The sequence below is a fragment of the Fundulus heteroclitus genome, chromosome 9 (assembly GCF_011125445.2).
Source record: "Fundulus heteroclitus isolate FHET01 chromosome 9, MU-UCD_Fhet_4.1, whole genome shotgun sequence".
Classification (NCBI taxonomy): Eukaryota; Metazoa; Chordata; class Actinopteri; order Cyprinodontiformes; family Fundulidae; genus Fundulus; species Fundulus heteroclitus.
In genome coordinates, this window is record NC_046369.1 from 32,902,340 (window position 1) to 32,920,908 (window position 18,569).

The 18,569-nt window shown below is 41.9% G+C and overlaps 2 protein-coding genes across 2 annotated transcripts in view; one reads left to right on the forward strand and one right to left on the reverse strand.

Annotated features, from left to right (window-relative positions):
• Window positions 1–1,753: 1,753 nt before the first annotated feature.
• LOC105925330 (putative claudin-24) lies at window positions 1,754–3,207 on the reverse strand. The gene has a single exon (XM_012861111.3). The coding sequence runs from the start codon at window positions 2,757–2,759 to the stop codon at window positions 2,058–2,060; it is 702 nt and encodes a 233-aa protein (XP_012716565.2). The 5' UTR covers window positions 2,760–3,207; the 3' UTR covers window positions 1,754–2,057.
• Window positions 3,208–7,484: 4,277 nt separating this feature from the next.
• wwc3 (WWC family member 3) overlaps window positions 7,485–18,569 on the forward strand; it is a 51,328-nt gene continuing 40,243 nt past the window's right edge. The window contains exon 1 of the mRNA XM_012861165.3: window positions 7,485–7,678. Coding sequence (XP_012716619.2) covers window positions 7,533–7,678 — 146 coding nt within the window. The 5' untranslated portion in view covers window positions 7,485–7,532. The remainder of the gene's footprint in view (window positions 7,679–18,569) is intronic.

Here is an 18,569-nt window from a genome sequence, read left to right on the forward strand (position 1 = left end):
TAGCTTCATTCTGTAAGAGCTGACGCCTCCAAAAGTACAACTGATAGAATAAAAAGGGTCAAATATTGTCCACTCTACCTGTGTGTGTCTGAGCAGCGCGGACCGGAGTTCGGACAACAGTGAGCGGTGACACACTCTGACCCTTGGCAAATTTGTGTAATTATGTCAACGTGTGCTACATTCTTCGACCATTGAAGTATTCATTAAACACAGCTTAGCTCTGTGAGTGACCAGGAAATCTAATGGAATTAGCCTCAAGCTGAGTTTCCACCGCCACAGACACCTGACGGCTGTTTTTAGTCCCTTTGGCCCCCCACTAGACCGCTCGTCTGAGGGTGACTGAGGTTTAGCCAGTGCCTAAAGCTCTGACATAACAGGCCACGAATCACGACACTACTCCATGCAGCCTCGGGTCCTTTGGGATTTTACCAACACAAACTTAAGCCTTGGGAGGGGGGGGAGGGGGGGGGACGGGGGGGGGACGTTTCTGCTGCAAAAAAGTGCCTTTTTAAAAGATTAACTTGTTTTCTCTGTTTTGTTGTACTCAAATGTATCAGACGATCAAACTAATTTTAATGTCAGGTGGTCTGATTAAACACAAAAAGCAGTTTTCAGATTTCCTTTGTCAAGAGCAAATGTTATTTCCTGGTTAAATCATGAACTAGCTGTGTTTGCAACATTTTTTAGAGACACTCCCAGGCCCCATTACTGTCATAGCCGTAGAACCAAGAAAACACACTTAAATAGAACCTGTCTGATAACACGAAGTAGGGGAAAAGATTATTTTTTTTAAAACCCAACATAACGTGTCTTGATCTAAAGAAGACAAGGACAAATGTGAAACAAGTTGACCTGGAACAGTGACAAACCTTTCCAGCAGTGGCTGACCCACCATAATTAGTCTAACAATGCATCGACGGCTCATTCAGAATGTCAGAAAGGAACCCAGAACAACATCCACAGCTCTGCAGGCTGCTCTTGACCTGGATCATTTTGTAATGTAGAGATGTGAGACAAAAAAGTAAAAAAAGAGGAAATGTGTTGGGAGGGCATCATTCTTCAAGTGACTTTATGCCTCTACATTTTCTCCCTTTTTAATGAATACAATTACAAGCTTTTGGCTTCCCCAAGTTACAAATAGTAAGGATTTTTTTTAATGAAAAAGTTCCATTTGTAGAAGCTTATCTCTCATCACATGGGATGAAAAGAAAAGTTGGTTTTCTTTTTCATCCCATGAAAGGAATACAAAGAAAATTTTCCATCCCATGTGAAAATTGGTAAATTTACAGTGAGTGTGAACATATCTTCACCCAGAGGTAAACAATTAAATATGAAATTGTGTAGTGATTTTTACATCAGGGAATACCCATAGAAATAGAGAATTCAATCTTTTGTCAATTTTTGAAAAGAGAAAAAAGCATTTTTGCTGGTAGTCTGTTGCGACAAAAACTGTTAAAAGGAACATATGTTGTTCAAGTTTAAAAAGCTTATAAAAAAAACGTCACACAAACCGGGCCAAATTCTTAAACACAGCTAGATTTATGCAAAGACACATTTCAAAGAACGCATATACAAATTTCAGGCGAGAACTTTCTACCAGGACAGAATGCTTACCCTTACACCTCATCTGAATCAGCACAACCTACTGGAGGATACAGCTGATGAGCAATCCAGACAGAAAAGAAAAGGGTTTTAGGAAAGGATCTCCACTTTAGAGTCAAAGACATTAACAGCAAGCCTAGCGAAAGGTTTTGATAGTTTATTTTTCATTTTGGAAATGGTAAATGATAGCCATCCATTGATACAATGCATTTTATAAAACCTCCCCTCACAAGAAATATTCACTTGTACTAATCACAGCAGGTCATCTTGTAATGCGGTGTCTGATTGTGCATGTGAGTCATTTAAAATAGCTAAAACATTATAATGAAAGCCCTTTGTTGGCTAAACTAGCCATTATACATTACCTTGCATGTCATATATATATATATAATTTACATCATTGGTGCCAAGCAGTTTCAAGTGCAGCTCTACAGGTGATCGTGCTCTTCTGTTCATTAAACATACTCTGGGCGCTTTCTGAGAGGATGGTCCATGCTCTTCACCCGGTACCTCCTCTGTGGCACGGGGTCCCGCTCCACCTGAGAGCACCGGTTGGAGGTCACCATGGTCAGCCCGGCCACCACGAAGAGGAATCCTGCCGCCCAGCCGCAGAATAAAGCGTCTCCAAACTCCCACCGAGGCACCACGTCGGGCACCTTGGTGTCAAAGAAATGCATCACCGTCAAATGTGCGATGTAGGACACGGGGACCAGACAGAGCACCCCAGACATCATCCCCAGCACCCCTCCTGTGATGATTAGGGTCCTCTTGGTCTGACGGCCGCTGTAGTGTTCGCAGCTGTTGATCAGGTGAAGCCCAGGTATGGCCACAAGAAATCCCAGCAAGCCCAGAGCGAGGGCGGTGCACATCAGGATGCGGGCCAGTTTCAGGTCACTGGAGAGGCCCAGCAGGCTGTCGTAGGATCTGCACTCCATGCCGCCGGTGTCCTGGACCACGCAGGTCTCCCACAGTCCCAAATCGTAGCTCTCTATGGGCAACAGAGAGGTGGACATGGTCAGCCACTGCGGCAGGATGGTGCAGGCCAAAGCGCAGAGCCATGCCCCGACGTAGACCAGCATTCCCAGCAGCTCCAGAACGCAGGCGGGCGAGTCCATGCCGCTCCCTGACTCTCTGGCCTCCATGCTCAAGAGCTCCATGAGAGTTCCCCTTCACCGGCTGCGTGTGGGATGCGGAGGCCTCTTGGAGTCCGGTCGGGACGGCGGCTGCTCAAAGCGCCTGATAATTGGAGCTGACTGCTCTGGCTCAGGGCGCGCAGCTAGTTCACAAACGCCCTCCACTCAGAGGAGCACACATCTTCTGATGCAGGGAGGAGAGGGGGCTTGCATGGACCCTCCCCCTTTGTGATCCCGCCACCATGCCAACGGGCAGCCGGAGCAGCGGCGGGGATGGCTTCGTTTGGATGAAGCCATTGTCCGGACACGTCCCCAGATTGCAAGCCACGCGAGAGATCATTAAACGAGGACAGGATATTCATCTGTACCACAGCAGGGAGGTCTGTCTTTGCATCCTGTGGGTTTTGATTCAGACACGCATGAATGCCAGAGGACGGACAGCTAAACAGTTTGTCCCGTAGATGTGAGAGGAACCTGGTTCCAGACGTAAAAAGCCCTCTAAGAGGGATCCAGTAAAGAGCAAGCGGACATAGGATGAGAGAGCAACATGCACAAGCTTAAGCATCAATGCTGTGCAAGAGCAACAGAACTGGGTTGCACAGTTAGTCGATTTCATCCGTTCGGGCTATCTGCTTTTACAGTCAGCCTTGCATGTGACTGAATGTGAAACAACAGAGCGGCTTATTGTCTCGTCTTTTACGAACACTGCAGAGCCTGTGGGAAACAATCGTAGGAGGCTGCAGATCAAAGCCGAGATGTGAGAAAATGTTTCCCGTTCTTAAGAACATTGTTCGAACCGCAAACAAAAAGGCAATAAAATCCCCAGCTGAGCGTTCTGATGTCCCGACAAAGACGCGGACAGAACGTCACAAAATCAATCTCCTGGTGGAGGGAAAGAGGAAGCTTCTGTTTGTATTCGAACAGTGTGAGGGGGGACAACTTCAGAAGAAACTTTCCTCGGTGTTTGAAGTAAAGAGTGGAGAGAAGAACCCCCCTTCTTTGTTGATTCCTCTTGTGCTTCTCTATAAATTGAGTAGGTTTTTTTTTGTTGTTGCTGTAACAGAGACTTGGGGAAAACTGTGAGGAAGCGGGTGGCATCGGTGTCAATGCAGTTCCTGCAGTCACTCACACGAGGCCGACAAACATGTGGGATTTCCTCTGTTTGCTCCCACGTCCGTGAAGACCAAATACACACAAAGATCTGATGTTTGCGTACACTGTATAAAGACCCACTGTTTTGCACTGTCACTGCCTGACATTAAACCAGACTAAACTTTTCCTGTTTTATGTCAGTTATAATTGAAAAAGTTACTCATATTTTCTAAATTACAGGATAAAGGGATGATTTTATTTTTATTTGTTTAGATTTTTCTAAACTATTTCGTCAGATTCAGACATTTAAACACATTCTCAGTATTTGGCAGATTTGCCTTTTGGATGTCCTGCACACTGCAAAAACGGATCTAAAAATAAGTAAAATGTTCTTAAAATGAGTGTATTTACCCTTGATTTGAGCAGGTAAATAAGATTATCTGCCAATGGAATGAGTATTTTGACCCCTAAAATAAGATAATTAGACATCCTGCACTTAAAATAAGATGATGGAGATGAGTTGTTCCTATTTTAAATGGAAAAATCTCATTCCATTGGCAAATCATCTTATTTACCTGCTCAAATCAAGGAAATACACTCATTTTAAGAACATTTTACTTATTTTTAGATCCGTTTTTGCAGTGCATGTGTCAGACGGTTTGGGTGTCCTTACATAAGCTCCTCACCACAGTTAGCTGAAATTTTGGGCCATTCCTCCTGACAGAACTGATGTAACCGAGTCAGGTTTGTAGGCCCTCTTGTGGTCCTTAACCCACTTTGTAACTAATCTACGGTATGTTTAAAGTTTGCCACAGGCCTTCTGAAGCAGTGGTTCCCCAACCCTGGTCTTCAAGTGCCCCTGTCCTGCATGTTTTGTGTTGGCTGCTGTGTCTACTAGCACTGTACAGCACCATGAACCCGTCCCCACTGTGAAACATGGTGGTGGCAGCGTGAGCTGGGGACCTATTGGCAAAGTTATTCTTCACCAATGACGAGGAGACTGGTCAGAGTTGATGGGAAGGTTGATGTAGCTAAATGCTAACCTGACTCTCAGCAGATGGATGTGGTTCCGCAGAGCTCCACGGGGCTCCACGCATCCAGCTGGAATCGCTGCCATTGGGAGGGATTTCAATACCACATAAAATAGACAAGCCAATCAGGATCACCAGGTGGGATTTTCGTAGATGTGACTTAACAGAGAAGTGTTTAATCCGGTTAATTTTAAAGATTGCGATTTACAGCTTACCTTGAACCATTCAACTAGTCAAAAACTTAAATTCAGTTTCTCAGACAATTAGAATATTACATTAGAGCAATAAAAAAAAGCTTTTCACCCGTACTGACCTACTAAAAAGCAAATTCCATGTACTGTACAGAATACACACTTAATACCTGGTTGGGGCTCCTTGTGCATGACTCACTGCATCAATGCGGCATAGCATGGAGGAAATCCAGTTGTGGCACTGTTGAAGGCTTTTTTTAACCTCAAAATAGACTGCCACGTGTATGGATAAATAAAGGGGCGTTACTTTAATGATGACAACATATTTCCTACAGTAGATCTTTATCAAAAATTATAACTTGTCTTTTTTTTTAAAAGGCTAGGCAACATTTGTGGCTCTGAACGAGTTTCATTCAAGTGGACTGTAGGCAAAATGGCTCTTTAGACTGTAAACGGTGCAGGCCCCTGCTCTAGGGAGTTTACAACACCAGTTTGCAGCCAATCCAACACAGACGTGCTGGGAAATGAAATCAGCATCTCCACAACGCTTGTCATCAGAAGAAAGCTTGATATGCTCTAAAATTGCCTCGTGGAGGGCTGCGTCAGACTGCGGACCTCAGAACACAGTGTACCATGAATGGTATGATACGACATTAACTATGGAAACTTCTCACTGGACTTAAAGCAGCGTGGGCTCTGTGCCTCTCTGCTCTTCGTTCAGACTCTGGAACCTTTGTTTCCTACTTAAATTTGATTTCATCTGTAAATGCAGCTTTTGGACTACTGAGCAACAACCCAGTCCCCTATCTCCTTAGTCCTTTTAAGATGCTTCTGATATTGTCCCATGAGTGACCTAACACGGTGAAAGTGGCCCATGCCCCGGACAGGTTTGGTGTGATGGCTCTCACTGCCTTTATATCTTTCTAATCTCTCCTAAACTCATGAATGGGTCTGTGTCCACAATCCTCTGAGGTTGCATTTCAATTCAATCCAATTCAATTCAATTCAATTTTATTTATACAGCGCCAATTCATGAAACATGTCATCTCGAGGCACTTTACAAAGTCAAAATCAATCAGATTATACAGATTGGTCAACAATCTCCTATATAAGGAAACCAGTTGATTGCTTCAAAGTCCCGACAAGCAGCATTCACTCCTGAAGAAGCGTAGAGCTACAGGGAGAGTGGTCTGCATTGTCCATGGCTTTGCAGCAATCCCTCATACTCAGCAAGCATGAGGCGACAGTGGAAAGAAAAACCACCCATTTATCCCTCATTTTCTACCACATCGTTTGCCTTCATTCAACTTTTTGTAGCTTTGGCTACTTTCCTTGCATGGTGTCAACGACAAACTGTGGAGAGAACAGCATTCCCCTTGGTTGTGAAAAAAATCAGTCTTTTAGTTGATCCTGTGTGATATTTTGAATTTGCTGTAGAAACTGAATTTTCACATTTCCGTCAGCTGTCAAATGTAATCATCAAAACAGAAACACGTGCTGAAATATATAATTATCTATGTGCACAATGAATCTACGATGTACATATCAGTGTCACTTTTGACTTAAATGAGTGAAAAAAAAAAGTATGTTCAATTGTATTCCACTCGGCACAAATATCAAATAAATAAATGTGACAGCTCATTCAAACATTTTCTCTGTTAAATTCATATAAGGAAAAGAATTTGCATGAGTGACCGTCTACATGACGGACATACAGCAGAGAAACGAACAAGCTGACTCGATGGAGATGCTATTCGCATCAGAGACACAAGGTGGCGCTGTTGTACCGCTGCAATACGCCCGCGTTCACGGCGGCACTCAGTGGGAGGTGTCCGTGCGTTTAAATCAGTTTCTTGTTTTTAGATGCAATTGTTTATTTTTTGATCTTAATAGTAAAATAATTGTTTTTATGTGAATGTAAAATACGGTTGTTTGATACTTAGCCTGCCAATAAGTAAAAACTTTTTCTTGAACTTTTTCCCCCCTCCTAAATGAGAATTGTTTGCATCTTCCGCCGTTTTCCGGGTGAAACCTCCGTGGAGCGGCACTCTGAAGCCGTTTTAAAGCCTCTGTTTGGGGTGTAGTAATTAGTTTTAATGGGAGCCCACACTCCCAGCGTTTCCCCCATTGGACGGAGGTGGAGGACGTCTGAGCGTTTATGCAAATCCGGCCCCTAATATGGACACGAAGGAATGAAATATGGTGGAGGAGGCGAACATGGAGGACCGTGAGAGCGCCGCTGGACTGCTTTCAGGGGGGTTGTAGGGGGAGAAAGTGGATGTTTCTCCCGCGGGACGCTTTCAGCGGACAACCTCGGTGCAAGTCCCTGCTTTTACGCTTCTCTTCCCCCGCGCGTCGAGGTGGAGGTCGCTTGTAATGCAGTGAAGACCGACGACTCATTTTCTTTCCGGGGGGGTGGGGGGGATTAAAAGAAAGCAGGGCAGGGGGGGGGGGGCTTCAGCCCGACTCACCGTCTCGACGACATGCCGTGGGTCAGCGGCGGTAAGCGGCGGGAGAGCTCGGAGCTGCCGCTGCCCGCGGGCTGGGAGGAAGCCCGAGATTACGACGGGAGAGTGTTTTTTATCGACCACAACACCCGGCAAACTTCGTGGATTGACCCCAGAGATAGGTAGGTAGGCTGGAGGCCCGGAGGTAGTGGGATTACAGACACACACACACACACACACACACACACACACACACACACACACACACACACACACACACACACACACGCGCTAATTCAACAAGTTGACTCTCTAAACTATGAACGCACATGGAGATGTCAGCCGTGCTGAAAAGGAGGGCAGACCTCTGCTGATGAAGACCGCGGGTGTATTCCTTCTTCCCTCCGTTTAATCAGATTCCTGCTCGATGTGAATAAATTAGCTGGAAATCAGCTGAGATTTAGCAGGAGTCGTGGCCTCCTGAGACGCGGGTGTGAGCAACACCCGTCAATATGAACGCGTGGGCCACTTTAATGATGTCCCTCCAACGCGCCGAGTCTGACAGTGTTTTGACAGGGAGGTAGACAGCAGCCTCAGCCTTTCCGGGTTTTTTTTTCTGTTTCAGAGGAGTTTGGTGTCACCAGACCAGCAGCCTGTGCTGAACCAGTAATAACCCTGTCTGTCTGCTCACCCAAGGCAGTCATCAGCCTCAGCCCTCAAGGAAGAGCAAGCTTGATGTCTGTTTCATACTCCAATCACCTGAACTCATCAGTACACTCGTTGACTTGATGACTTTCGGTGACCTGAAACATTCCTGACTGACAAATCTCAACAGAGAGCCTTTGTTTCCCAGCTCCCCCTTTCCTTTTTCATACAGAGACACCTCCTTCAGATGAGCAGCGTGTCAAGAACCGCCTAAAAGTCTCCTTGTTTGTGTCGAAGCGGCCGTGGTTGGGTGTTTCTTGACTGGCTTTAAGGAGTGCAGTGTTGTAGGGCGCGAGCCTGAAACTCCAACTCCCAGAAATCTTTGTGGAAAGTATGTGAAGAATGCTAGTTGGACCAGTGGGAAAGCTGCAAGGATGTGCTTTTGTGGGGACTTGGATTTCACCAGCCCAGAAATGGGCTCAAGCAGGGAGTTAAAGCAGATTTACGAGATCACTGGGAATTATAGCAAGTACTTTACCTCAACCGTATTATAAGGGAAAGGTAGAGATTGACAAAACCAACCCTCCCAAGTATGTGAAGGGACATAAGTCCAGTCTTGAGGTTGTTTTGGAAAAAAGCTCAAATTGGCAGCTATTTTGTGTCCTTCAGAGGCGTACAGGTATGATGTAATGAAAATGTTTCATGACAAGTCCAATTTAGTCATCTATTACTTGAGGTGTCTCCTTGCAGTTTTTTTTAAGTAATTCTGGTGTATATTTTCTAAGATTATTCCATAGTTCAACACTGGCTGCTCTTTTACTCATTTTACACCCAGGCCTAGGACGTTATTCTTGTAAAAATGCCATCCTTGGAACATTTTATTCTGTTCTTGATACCCACTTATTCATTTTTCCATAAATATAGAGTAATGGTCTAAAATTAAAACAAAATTTTAAAAAATCTGTCATCGGTGTGTTAAAAAAAAAAAGTAAAATAAAATTGTCCTAAAGCAAAAAGCAAGGGATCGAGTGTGTGTGTGTTTTCAGTAAGAGAATAAATGTTTAATAAGTTTCCAACTATGTTTTAGATTACCTATGTCCAGTGCAAAACAATTCAGGTCTGACAAGTCATTTTCTGAATTGGCTTTTTTGGCCTAGTTTGAGTACACAAAGAATTTGACTTCGACTCCACTTTTCTCTCAATGAAGACATTTTAAGTATAAATGTATAAAAATAAATATGTAAACCTAATGCTCAAAAGCATTACAAAATTATCTTTAAAAAGAACTAAACAGTATTCTTCAGCATCAAATTGGGAATCTAAAAATCCTTTGCTAACATCAGCTTTTTGTTTCTTCTTCAGAGGCACATTCGGTTTACAAGGACACAACACTTGCGAGCAAGCAAAAGGAAACTCATTCGGGGCACTGAAAGCAATGAGTTTATTTTTTCCAAGTGTTTGAGTCTCTCCCGGGTGGAATAGCACCCTGAGCAGTGATGCCTATTGCCCTTTAAGAAAATAGTAAGAATTTTTTCTTAATATTTTTAATAAGTTACATTTTGGAAGAAAATTGGAAGCCATCTCTAAGAGATTAAGAATTCCCTAGAACAGGGGTCACCAACATGGTGCCCGTGGGCACTTAGTAGCCCCCGAGGACCACATGTGGTCCCCAGAAACCTGTTCTAAAAAGCACAATCCACCAGTGAGCTGCATCTAAAACTATTTTTTATTCCATTACTTTTCTTGTTTAATTACACTTGCACTGATTTATAGATTCAAAAATGGCAATATCTATAACAAAGCATAAAGAATGTATTTATGTTACATAAAGTTAAGATGAACTCAGACTCTTCAAGTTCAAAGGTCAGTACTGGTAGCCCTTCGTATGACAAAGTACCAATGAAGTAGACCTCAGTTTCAAAAAGGTTGGTGGCCCCTGCCCTAGAATATTAAGAAAAAATTTAATGTTTTAACAGCCTCCTATCAATCTACTGTAGAACATGGTTTTTAGTGTTAAGTTGGTGAATATTTTGCAAAGTAACTGGCTGGTCCAAATTGTCTTTAATCCTTATAATTCTTTTGTTGATGCAACTCAAGAAATGGCAACTAATGGCTGCATACAGAAAGTGTTTGGCCCTGTTGAAGAAAAGCATCCCCTTAGCTTAATGCTGTCACTACCTTGTTTCACAGTGGAGTTGGTGGATTTTTTTCTGATAACATTTTGACTAAGGTAAAAAAATTCTAGTTCTTGTCTCTTCTGACAGCACATTCTTCCACTCGTTTGCTGTGTCCTCCATATGGCTTGTTGCAAACTCCAAACATGACTTTTTATGGCTTTCTTTCAACAATAGCCTTCTTGTTGCAACTTTCCTATAAGTGATACGTTTTGTGGAGTGCACGATTAATAGTTTCCCTATCAACAGATTTTCCCACCTGATCTTTGAATCTTTGCAATGCCACAAGAGTTGCCCTGGGCCGGTTACCTGCTTCTCACATAAATGGATTATGTGTTAATAGGTTTAGGTTTAGGGGTATCAGAGAAAGAGAACAAAGTACAAGATGTATGCCACATATTTCAGATTTTTATTCAACATTTCTTTAAACTATGGATCATCATCATCCTTCTGTTGTGCTATTATGTTGGTCTGTGATTTAAAAAAGAAAACAGTAAAATATATGCAAGTTTGATTATAACAGTCCCCCGCCTCTCGCCTATTGACAGCTGGAGATGGGCACAAGGGATAGACGTGTTAGAAAATGGATGGATGTGATTGTAAAAAAGATATAACGTGGAAATGTTTACCGAGTGTGAATACTTTTTAAAGGGTACTGTAAGTGCTTGATTGTACAGTTGGCAAATGAAACTTTCAGTTCACAACCTACTTGATGTTAGTCGTCTGGACAAAGATTCCCAGGGAAATATTGACCTAGAACTTGTGATGCAGGTTGCTTTATAACATTAGAAGAGCCCCCTCTCCTCCTCGTCGGTTGATGAAGGTCTGTTGCACAGGGCTGATCAGTTTCACAAGATCTGCCAGCAGTCAGTGTCTGAAGGGTGGAGGTTGTTGGTTTGTCATGACTAAAAGAATGCTTCCTGCATTTGTTCTGGTGCTGTTCAGGGATTTATTGGCTAACTTGACAAAGGAATGTCTTCTGTCGCCACCTGAAATGGCCTTCACCATAAATCACACCAGATTTAGTACCTAATACTAAAATCTGACTGGGTAACATGTGTACATCAGATCAAAAAGTTGAGTCTTTGACTTGATGTTTCTCTCCTCCAGTTTGAAAGCTAGTCAAGCTTGATCCAGAAGTAAAGAACCACTTTGACAGCTCATCTGTTTAAAGCAAATTAAGGGTGTGTATATTGTCTGCTAGCTCACTGTTGTCAGTGATTCATAACTCTTTAGATGAGATAACATGTTGTTGCTCTGTCATTAGAGCGGTAAAGAAAAACTTGAGCCTGACTAATCAAAGTGTGATTACCAACTATTTTTCTTTTTTTTTTTCTTTTTCTAAGCGGTTCACAACCACAGATGTAAAATGATACTGACCAGGTGTGACGTTTTCAGCACGAGTAAAAACACAGTTTTGTGGAATTTGCGCAGAAATATAAAACATGATCAAACTAGATGCTAGACAATTTCTCTAACATCTAGTTAGAAGGGAAAAAGTAGGAACTGCATGGTGAAACTTTCTGTTGTTTAAAACTAACTAAAAATGTTTAAACATTGGCAGACCTTGATACCAGCAGTAGGTCAAGACCAGATGAGGGGAAAAAAGTGTAGGCATTTCTAGTATTCATATCAAATTTAGCATGGAACAATTTTCTTTGTTAAATGTGTTTTGTATAAAAGGTTTGGGTAGTTTTGGACCTTTTTATTGTTTGAAATTATGTAAAGTATGCATGTCTATTCTTGTCATTTATCATTGTCCACTGGGATGCAATTTTTAAATCTTCAGTTCACTTCTAGATTCACAAATTATTTTGTGAGAATGAAATTTGCAGCATTTTTAGGTAAAAATAGTTAAAGCATACGGTTATGTGTCCTATTCTGAAAGTTATTCTTTTTTCTTTTTTTTATTCTCTCATGTTGCCATTTCATCCCAGTTTTATACCAGTCAGTTTGTACTCTTGTACAGAACTGAATAGCAGTTTATTTCTCTTGGCCATTGAGCACCTTTGACAAACTTTGCAGATCTCTCACTCTCTCTCTTTACATAGCGGTTCTGATCCCCATTTAGGCCAGTTGACTCTGAGATATGACAGACTATGAGCACTGATCGTACTAAATTAACTCTAAGCGACGGCTATAGTGATGATGGAAATTATGTGTGGGATTTGGGGATTCCCATGCAGTAGACCAGGCATGGGTTGGTATGAAATTGTAATAACATGATGATAGCCTTGACTAAAAACACAAAATCACGCAGAAATATTGAAATTGCAAGCATCATCCTAATTTCATTGTGTTAACATAACTATCGTAAAGGCCTGCCGGGAGTCAGCGTTGATTGACCTTCTCAAGTGTAATGCTTTCACACTCTACATGCCAAATTGGGCACTTCTCTGGATACTCACTGTCCTTGTTGCTGACACATGATATAGTTTATTATATGGCAAACTAAAGGTCATGAAAGGTGGTGAGAACATCTTCATAATTAATAAGATAAAAAGAGCGAGTGATTATTGTAACCAATCTCGCCACATTCTCTGGCATACTCTGAATCTTGTTATATCCCACAGATTCTCAATTTCATAATGCAAAATTCCTGAGACTGCAGTCTCAAATCATTTACCCATCCTCATTTAATTTGCAGTTCCATATCCAGCCGGCAGGCCACTAGCCACAGGTTGTCATCGTCACCTTCTTACATGTGCCACTCAATAGGTCTGCATACGTCATTGTGTTCCAGCGGCTTTCTGTCCTTTTTATACCCTTAATTTTCACAAAGTAGTTTAAGAGGTTTTTACAGAGAAAATACACCTTAAAGCTTAATATGTGCAGTCATTTCATAAAGATTATTAGTTTACTCGAATCTGCTGTCAGAGTTTTCGGAGGAGCAGAACTCCATTTACACGCCGGTATGGCTAAGCGGGCAGCCGGAGTGGGAATCCCCAGTTACCACAGCTTTAAGTCGGCCATGAACTCTGGGATTTCCCACTTGCTGTTCGTCAAAGCTAAAAGTGAACTTTAAAGTATTTAATTTGTTTGTGGTGAATAACTGCAAATATTAAAATGTAATATTGTAAACATTTAGGGGACGTGAACATGCTGTGTTCTGAACTTGGCTTCATTCAAATTACATTTTCGAGTGAGACTCTAGATTCTGCAGCTTCTCTTCAGTTACTCATGGTAAACTTCAGCGTTTTGTGTGAAAACTTCTGAGAGTTGGCTCCTTTTGCTGAGATCCAATGTCTGCCGGCTAGCAGCCAGGACTGTTCAGCGTGCACTAGCTTCGGGTCTGCTAGCCCGCAAAGAGTCGGCATCGGATTATCGACTAATCGCTGAAACACAGGAGTCATTCATCTGGATCTTAATTGCCAGAGATGGTCGTGATGTTCTGTCAAAGAGCTGCATATCAGCCAGAGTTCAAGTTTGTTCCTACCGGTGGACTGAACGATAGACCCGTTTGGTTAGGTGGCGGAAAACTTGTAGTTAAAACTTGGATCGAAATGTTAACGATACCTGGAGGCATATCTGGGCACATATAACCCTCTGCAGCACAGGAACAGAGAATCCTGCGCTTATCTTACAGGCCACATGTGTCCTGTAAAACTAGTGCGTTTTGCCTTCAGCATCAGTCATGTTCATATCTTGAAGGATGATGGATACCTCAAGTAACGCCCGGCCATCTCCTGCAGATTACCCAGGCACTTCTGTGGGGCTTTTTTGTTGCTGTGGAATGAGCACTATGTTAAGCATGCCTACACTTATGCCCGGGGGGCTTTGCTCGCTCGCACCCCCAGACAAAGCAGCACAACGGAGGCAGTTCCCATGTGTCTCCCGCCTCTTCTCATCCTTGGCCCTATAGGCCTCCTTTATTAGCTCTGTTATGCAACAGTCATGGTCGGCCTGCCGCTCAGCAAAGGGAGGCCTTTATGCTTGGTCACAAAGCACACCAAATTCAATTATTCTGGAAAGGGTGAGCTGTTTTCCATCACTGAAAGGTTATTCACATGCGCTGAACCCCACTGTTATTTTGCCTGCCCTCGTATTTTCATTATGGTGGTTCTTTTTTGTCTTTTGCTGCAGAGGGTGTTGCTGAACATGAGCTGTCATTTGGCCCTATGTGTTTCCAGTGTTTTTTTTTTATTTTTATTGGCAGACAATGTTTGTCCACCCGCTCCTTGATCTGGATGGTTCAGACCTCTTAGCTCTAACCGTTACAGGGGATAACCATTTTTTATGTCCCACTTTCTGTTTACTTCAGATTCCTGCGTGATTTACTACAATAAAGAGGCCCGCTAATTGCTGAAGTTCTGCTTAGCATCATTTGTGTCTGCCTCTATGCCCTTTCATCAGCAGCAGCTGCTGCTGCGTGTGCTTTCCCTGTGTGTGTATATTGTGAGGAATACTACCTAAACAGGACATGCCAGAGTCAGCGGAGTAACCTCGTACTCAGGGGGCACCATTGTTCCCCCTCGTCCACACATCTGCACAATTCTTATTCAAAAAGGAAGAAAAAAAAAAACATGTAGTCGATAGGCATGGGTGGGATGAGGTTCTCACAGTATGATAAACAGTGACCGGCCCAGCCCTATTTGTTTGCAGCTTGGTGTGTATTGCACTTTATTTTTTCTTAAGTATTGCTGCTTTTACGGCAGCACATTTGTTTGTAAACCATGTACTGGTCTGGTTGATATTAATTTCCATTTTTCTTTAAGACAGGATTTTAAATTCATCTCAAATACATTGTCATCACAACATTATTATTGCCAAAAGACTAGAATCCAATAGTTGTTGGCTAATAGATTCCTAGTGTTTTTAGTTCAGTTTGTATGGCAGTGTAATAGTTAGTGTTTTGCATGGAGACTAAGGCAAATTTATTTATATAGCACATTTCAGTACAAAGACAATGCAAAATGCTTTACATGATTAAATATAGGAAAATAAAACAGAATAAAAGGAAGTTGGAATAAAATGTAGAATCAAAATAAAACACGGGAGATTAGAAACTAAAAGCAATTATTAAAAAAAAGTCGGACTACAAAGTTGAACTAATTATGTTTAAAGCAGCTTAACTAGAACAGTCAAAGGCAATCCTAAACAAATGGGTATTTTAAGGATTTGAAAGTCTATTCTCTGAGATACAGGCAGCCAGTGTAAGGACTTTAGAACTGGGGTGATGTTCTCTACTTTCTTAGTCTTAGTGAGGACGCGGGCAGCAGCGTTCTGGATCAGCTGCAGCTGTCTGATCCACTTTTTAGGCAGACCTGTGAAAACACCGTTGCAGTGATCAGTTCGACTAAAAATAAACGCATGGATTAATTTTTCCAGATCCTGCTTAGACATCAGTCCTTTAATCCTGGAAATGTTCTTCAGGTGATAGAAAGCCGACCTTGTAACTGTCTTTAGATGCTTTTGAAGGTTCAGGTCTGAGTCCATCACTACAACCAGATTTCGGGCCTGATCAGTGGTTTGTAGCTGAAGCGACTGAAGCTGTGTGCTAACTTTTGATCTCTCCTCTATTGGTCCAAAAATTAGTGCTTCAGTTTTGTTTTTAATCAACTGAAGAAAATTTTGGCGCATCCAGGCATTGATTTCTTTTAGGCATTTACTCAGTGCTTGAACTGGTTCATAGTCACCTGGTGACATGGTGATGTAGAGCTGTGTGTCGTCTGCATAGTTATGGTAGTTGATGTTTTTTATTATCTGAGCTAGAGGGAGCATGTAGATATTGAAGAGGAGGGGACCCAGGATGGACCCTTGGAGAACCCCACATGTCATTTTTGTCATCTCTGATGTAAAGTTACCTATTGACACAAAAAAGACCCTATCCTTTAAGTAGGATTTAAACCAGTTGAGTGCTGTACCAGAAAGGCTAAGTTCACACTCCAGGGAAATACAGCCCAAATCTGATCTTTTTTCCTATATGCAACCTATATCTGTCTTTTTCACAGCAGTGTTAATGCCCCAATTCCAATCTTTTCTCTATTCATGTATCTGGTTTTGTGCCATTTCCATATGTGGTACTAATTTGGATATGCATCAGATTTTTTTAAAAGCGTCCGCTGTCTGAACGGTCACGTTGCATTTTATCCATCTTTAATGTCACTCTCTTGTCTCCAACTACACATCAACACACAGCAGTAGCAGTTAGTTAACAAAAAAACAACAACATTAATAGCTGTGCTGCTTTCATCTTGCCTTCGTTTAGCTATGATGTGGTCTTAATATTGTTGGCTACCATTGGTCAGCAGCTTTCTAATAACAAGGAGAGACGCCTGACAATATCCATGTCTTTTTTTCTTTTTTTTTCTTTTTGTTTTGTTTTACAAAATGTTATTGAACACTTTTAGAAACCATTACTTCCGCAAACAGTCCGTTGCTGTGTGACGTCTCCTTCTGTTATCTACGGATGCGGGTTGCTCTGTGGTCTTGAACCATCCAGACAGCAGTGTGATGACAGTCACATTTCATAGTAGTATGAACAGCCACCTCCAAAAAACATCAGATTTCATCAAAAAATCGGGATTGATCGTCAAGACCAGTAGTGTGAACTCATCCGTGACTCAGAATAAGGGTGTCCAGGTTGTAAAGGTCACAGACTGGGTTGGAGGCACAAATAAAAAAAGAGCACTGCTCTCTATTCATCTACAATAATATTGTCATCTCAGTTTTTGCACATTATGAACATATGACTTAATGCATATGTGTGTGTGTGATGGTCTAAAATAAAAAATGCCAGCTATCCCTCTTTTTCCATCCTTTTATGCTAAGATAAAAATGGGATTTGCAGTTTTACCATATCTGACAAGATTAGATACCAACAATCTTCTAACTTCTGTCAGGTGAGAAATTTTCTTTAAAGAAAAATACTGTAGAGTTGAAATATGTGATTTACATTACAAAGAAGGACAATCTTTTTTTCGATAGTATTCGAGTAACATCACAGGTCAGCTGTGCACTGTCGTGGTAAGTAGGATAAACCCTCCATCCCTGACAGCCGAGCAGTTTTACTTTGGTCACGGTTGAGTCAGCTTTGCCCTGGCCTGCTCCCTTCCATGTGTCCAGACACTGTCTAAATGTGCTCAGAGACTGGGATCTCAGTCTACTTATAGAGACCTATTTCTATAAGATTCAACATATAATGGGAGAAGCACATGTGTCAGCTGCTTCCTCTGAAATGCAGCGCCAGAGAGGCTGGATATAAATGACATTCCTCCCAAAGTTGTTTTCAAGTTTCTTTTTTAAACCAGAAAGGAATTTTAGGCCAACAACACTTGTGGCCTTTTTGTTTCTCTCCCTCTGACACTGTGGGATTTGAAACAGGTGACATTTAGGGTAAAATGAAAAATGTACAGAATTTGATGCAATCAGTTTGTGTTCGTCTTGGACATTCTATGCCTGTCTTAGCATTTGCTGTTTTTCTCTGTCACGTGCTTGTTGTGCAGAGGTTCAACCTTGGTTCTTATTTCCTTCTTTATCATTTGTAGAGTTTGGCAGCATGATGAAAAGGTTTTGATAGTTGAATGAGTTTGTCATTATGATTTTACTTTGAGGAATGCAACTTGGTAGGCTCTCTGCTAAAGTAATTGAACATTATTACAGCTATACCATTTAAATATTTTTATACATGGGCTTAAAGTGTAACTCCCCTCCGTACCAATACCTAAAGTTCTCCACATACTTGGCGCGGACAGAATCTGCCTTGAGTAAAGCGGACTCTGTGCATACAGGTACTGGCAGAGCGAAACGAACGCGTATGCAGTGTCACACTATAAACTGCTCGGGGGCAAGAAATAGTGGCGGCTGGTGGAAAAAAAAATCTTGGTGGGGCTGGCCAATAGATTTCCCTGCCTAACCAAGAACATGCATTTAAATTAGAAGTCGGAAAATTACTACGATTCTACAATAAGCACTTAAGTAATAAAAAATCATTGTTCACAAAGGATTATTTTGGGGGTTTTGTCTTATTAATCCTTTTCACAGACTCATGCCAGAGGGTTTGCATACATTGTACATGTACATATATTATTATGAAACGAACGTTTACGTCTTGACTTAAATATATACCTTAATTTTTTATTTATATAATGATTTAAGTAGAACAATGACTAGTGCAAAATTAAGTTGTATTTACCGGAGATGAAGTGTAGACTGCAAATTCTGTCGTGGTATGATGGCTCCCACAGTCGATTGGGATTGTCCGCCTGCATCCTTTTCATTGAAATTATCCATTTCTTTCTTCGTCCTTCGGTAA

Coding starts and splice junctions, on each gene's coding strand:
- LOC105925330 (XM_012861111.3), bottom strand. CDS start 2,759: ATGGAGCTCTTGAGCATGGAGGCCAGAGAGTCAGGGAGCGGCATGGAC.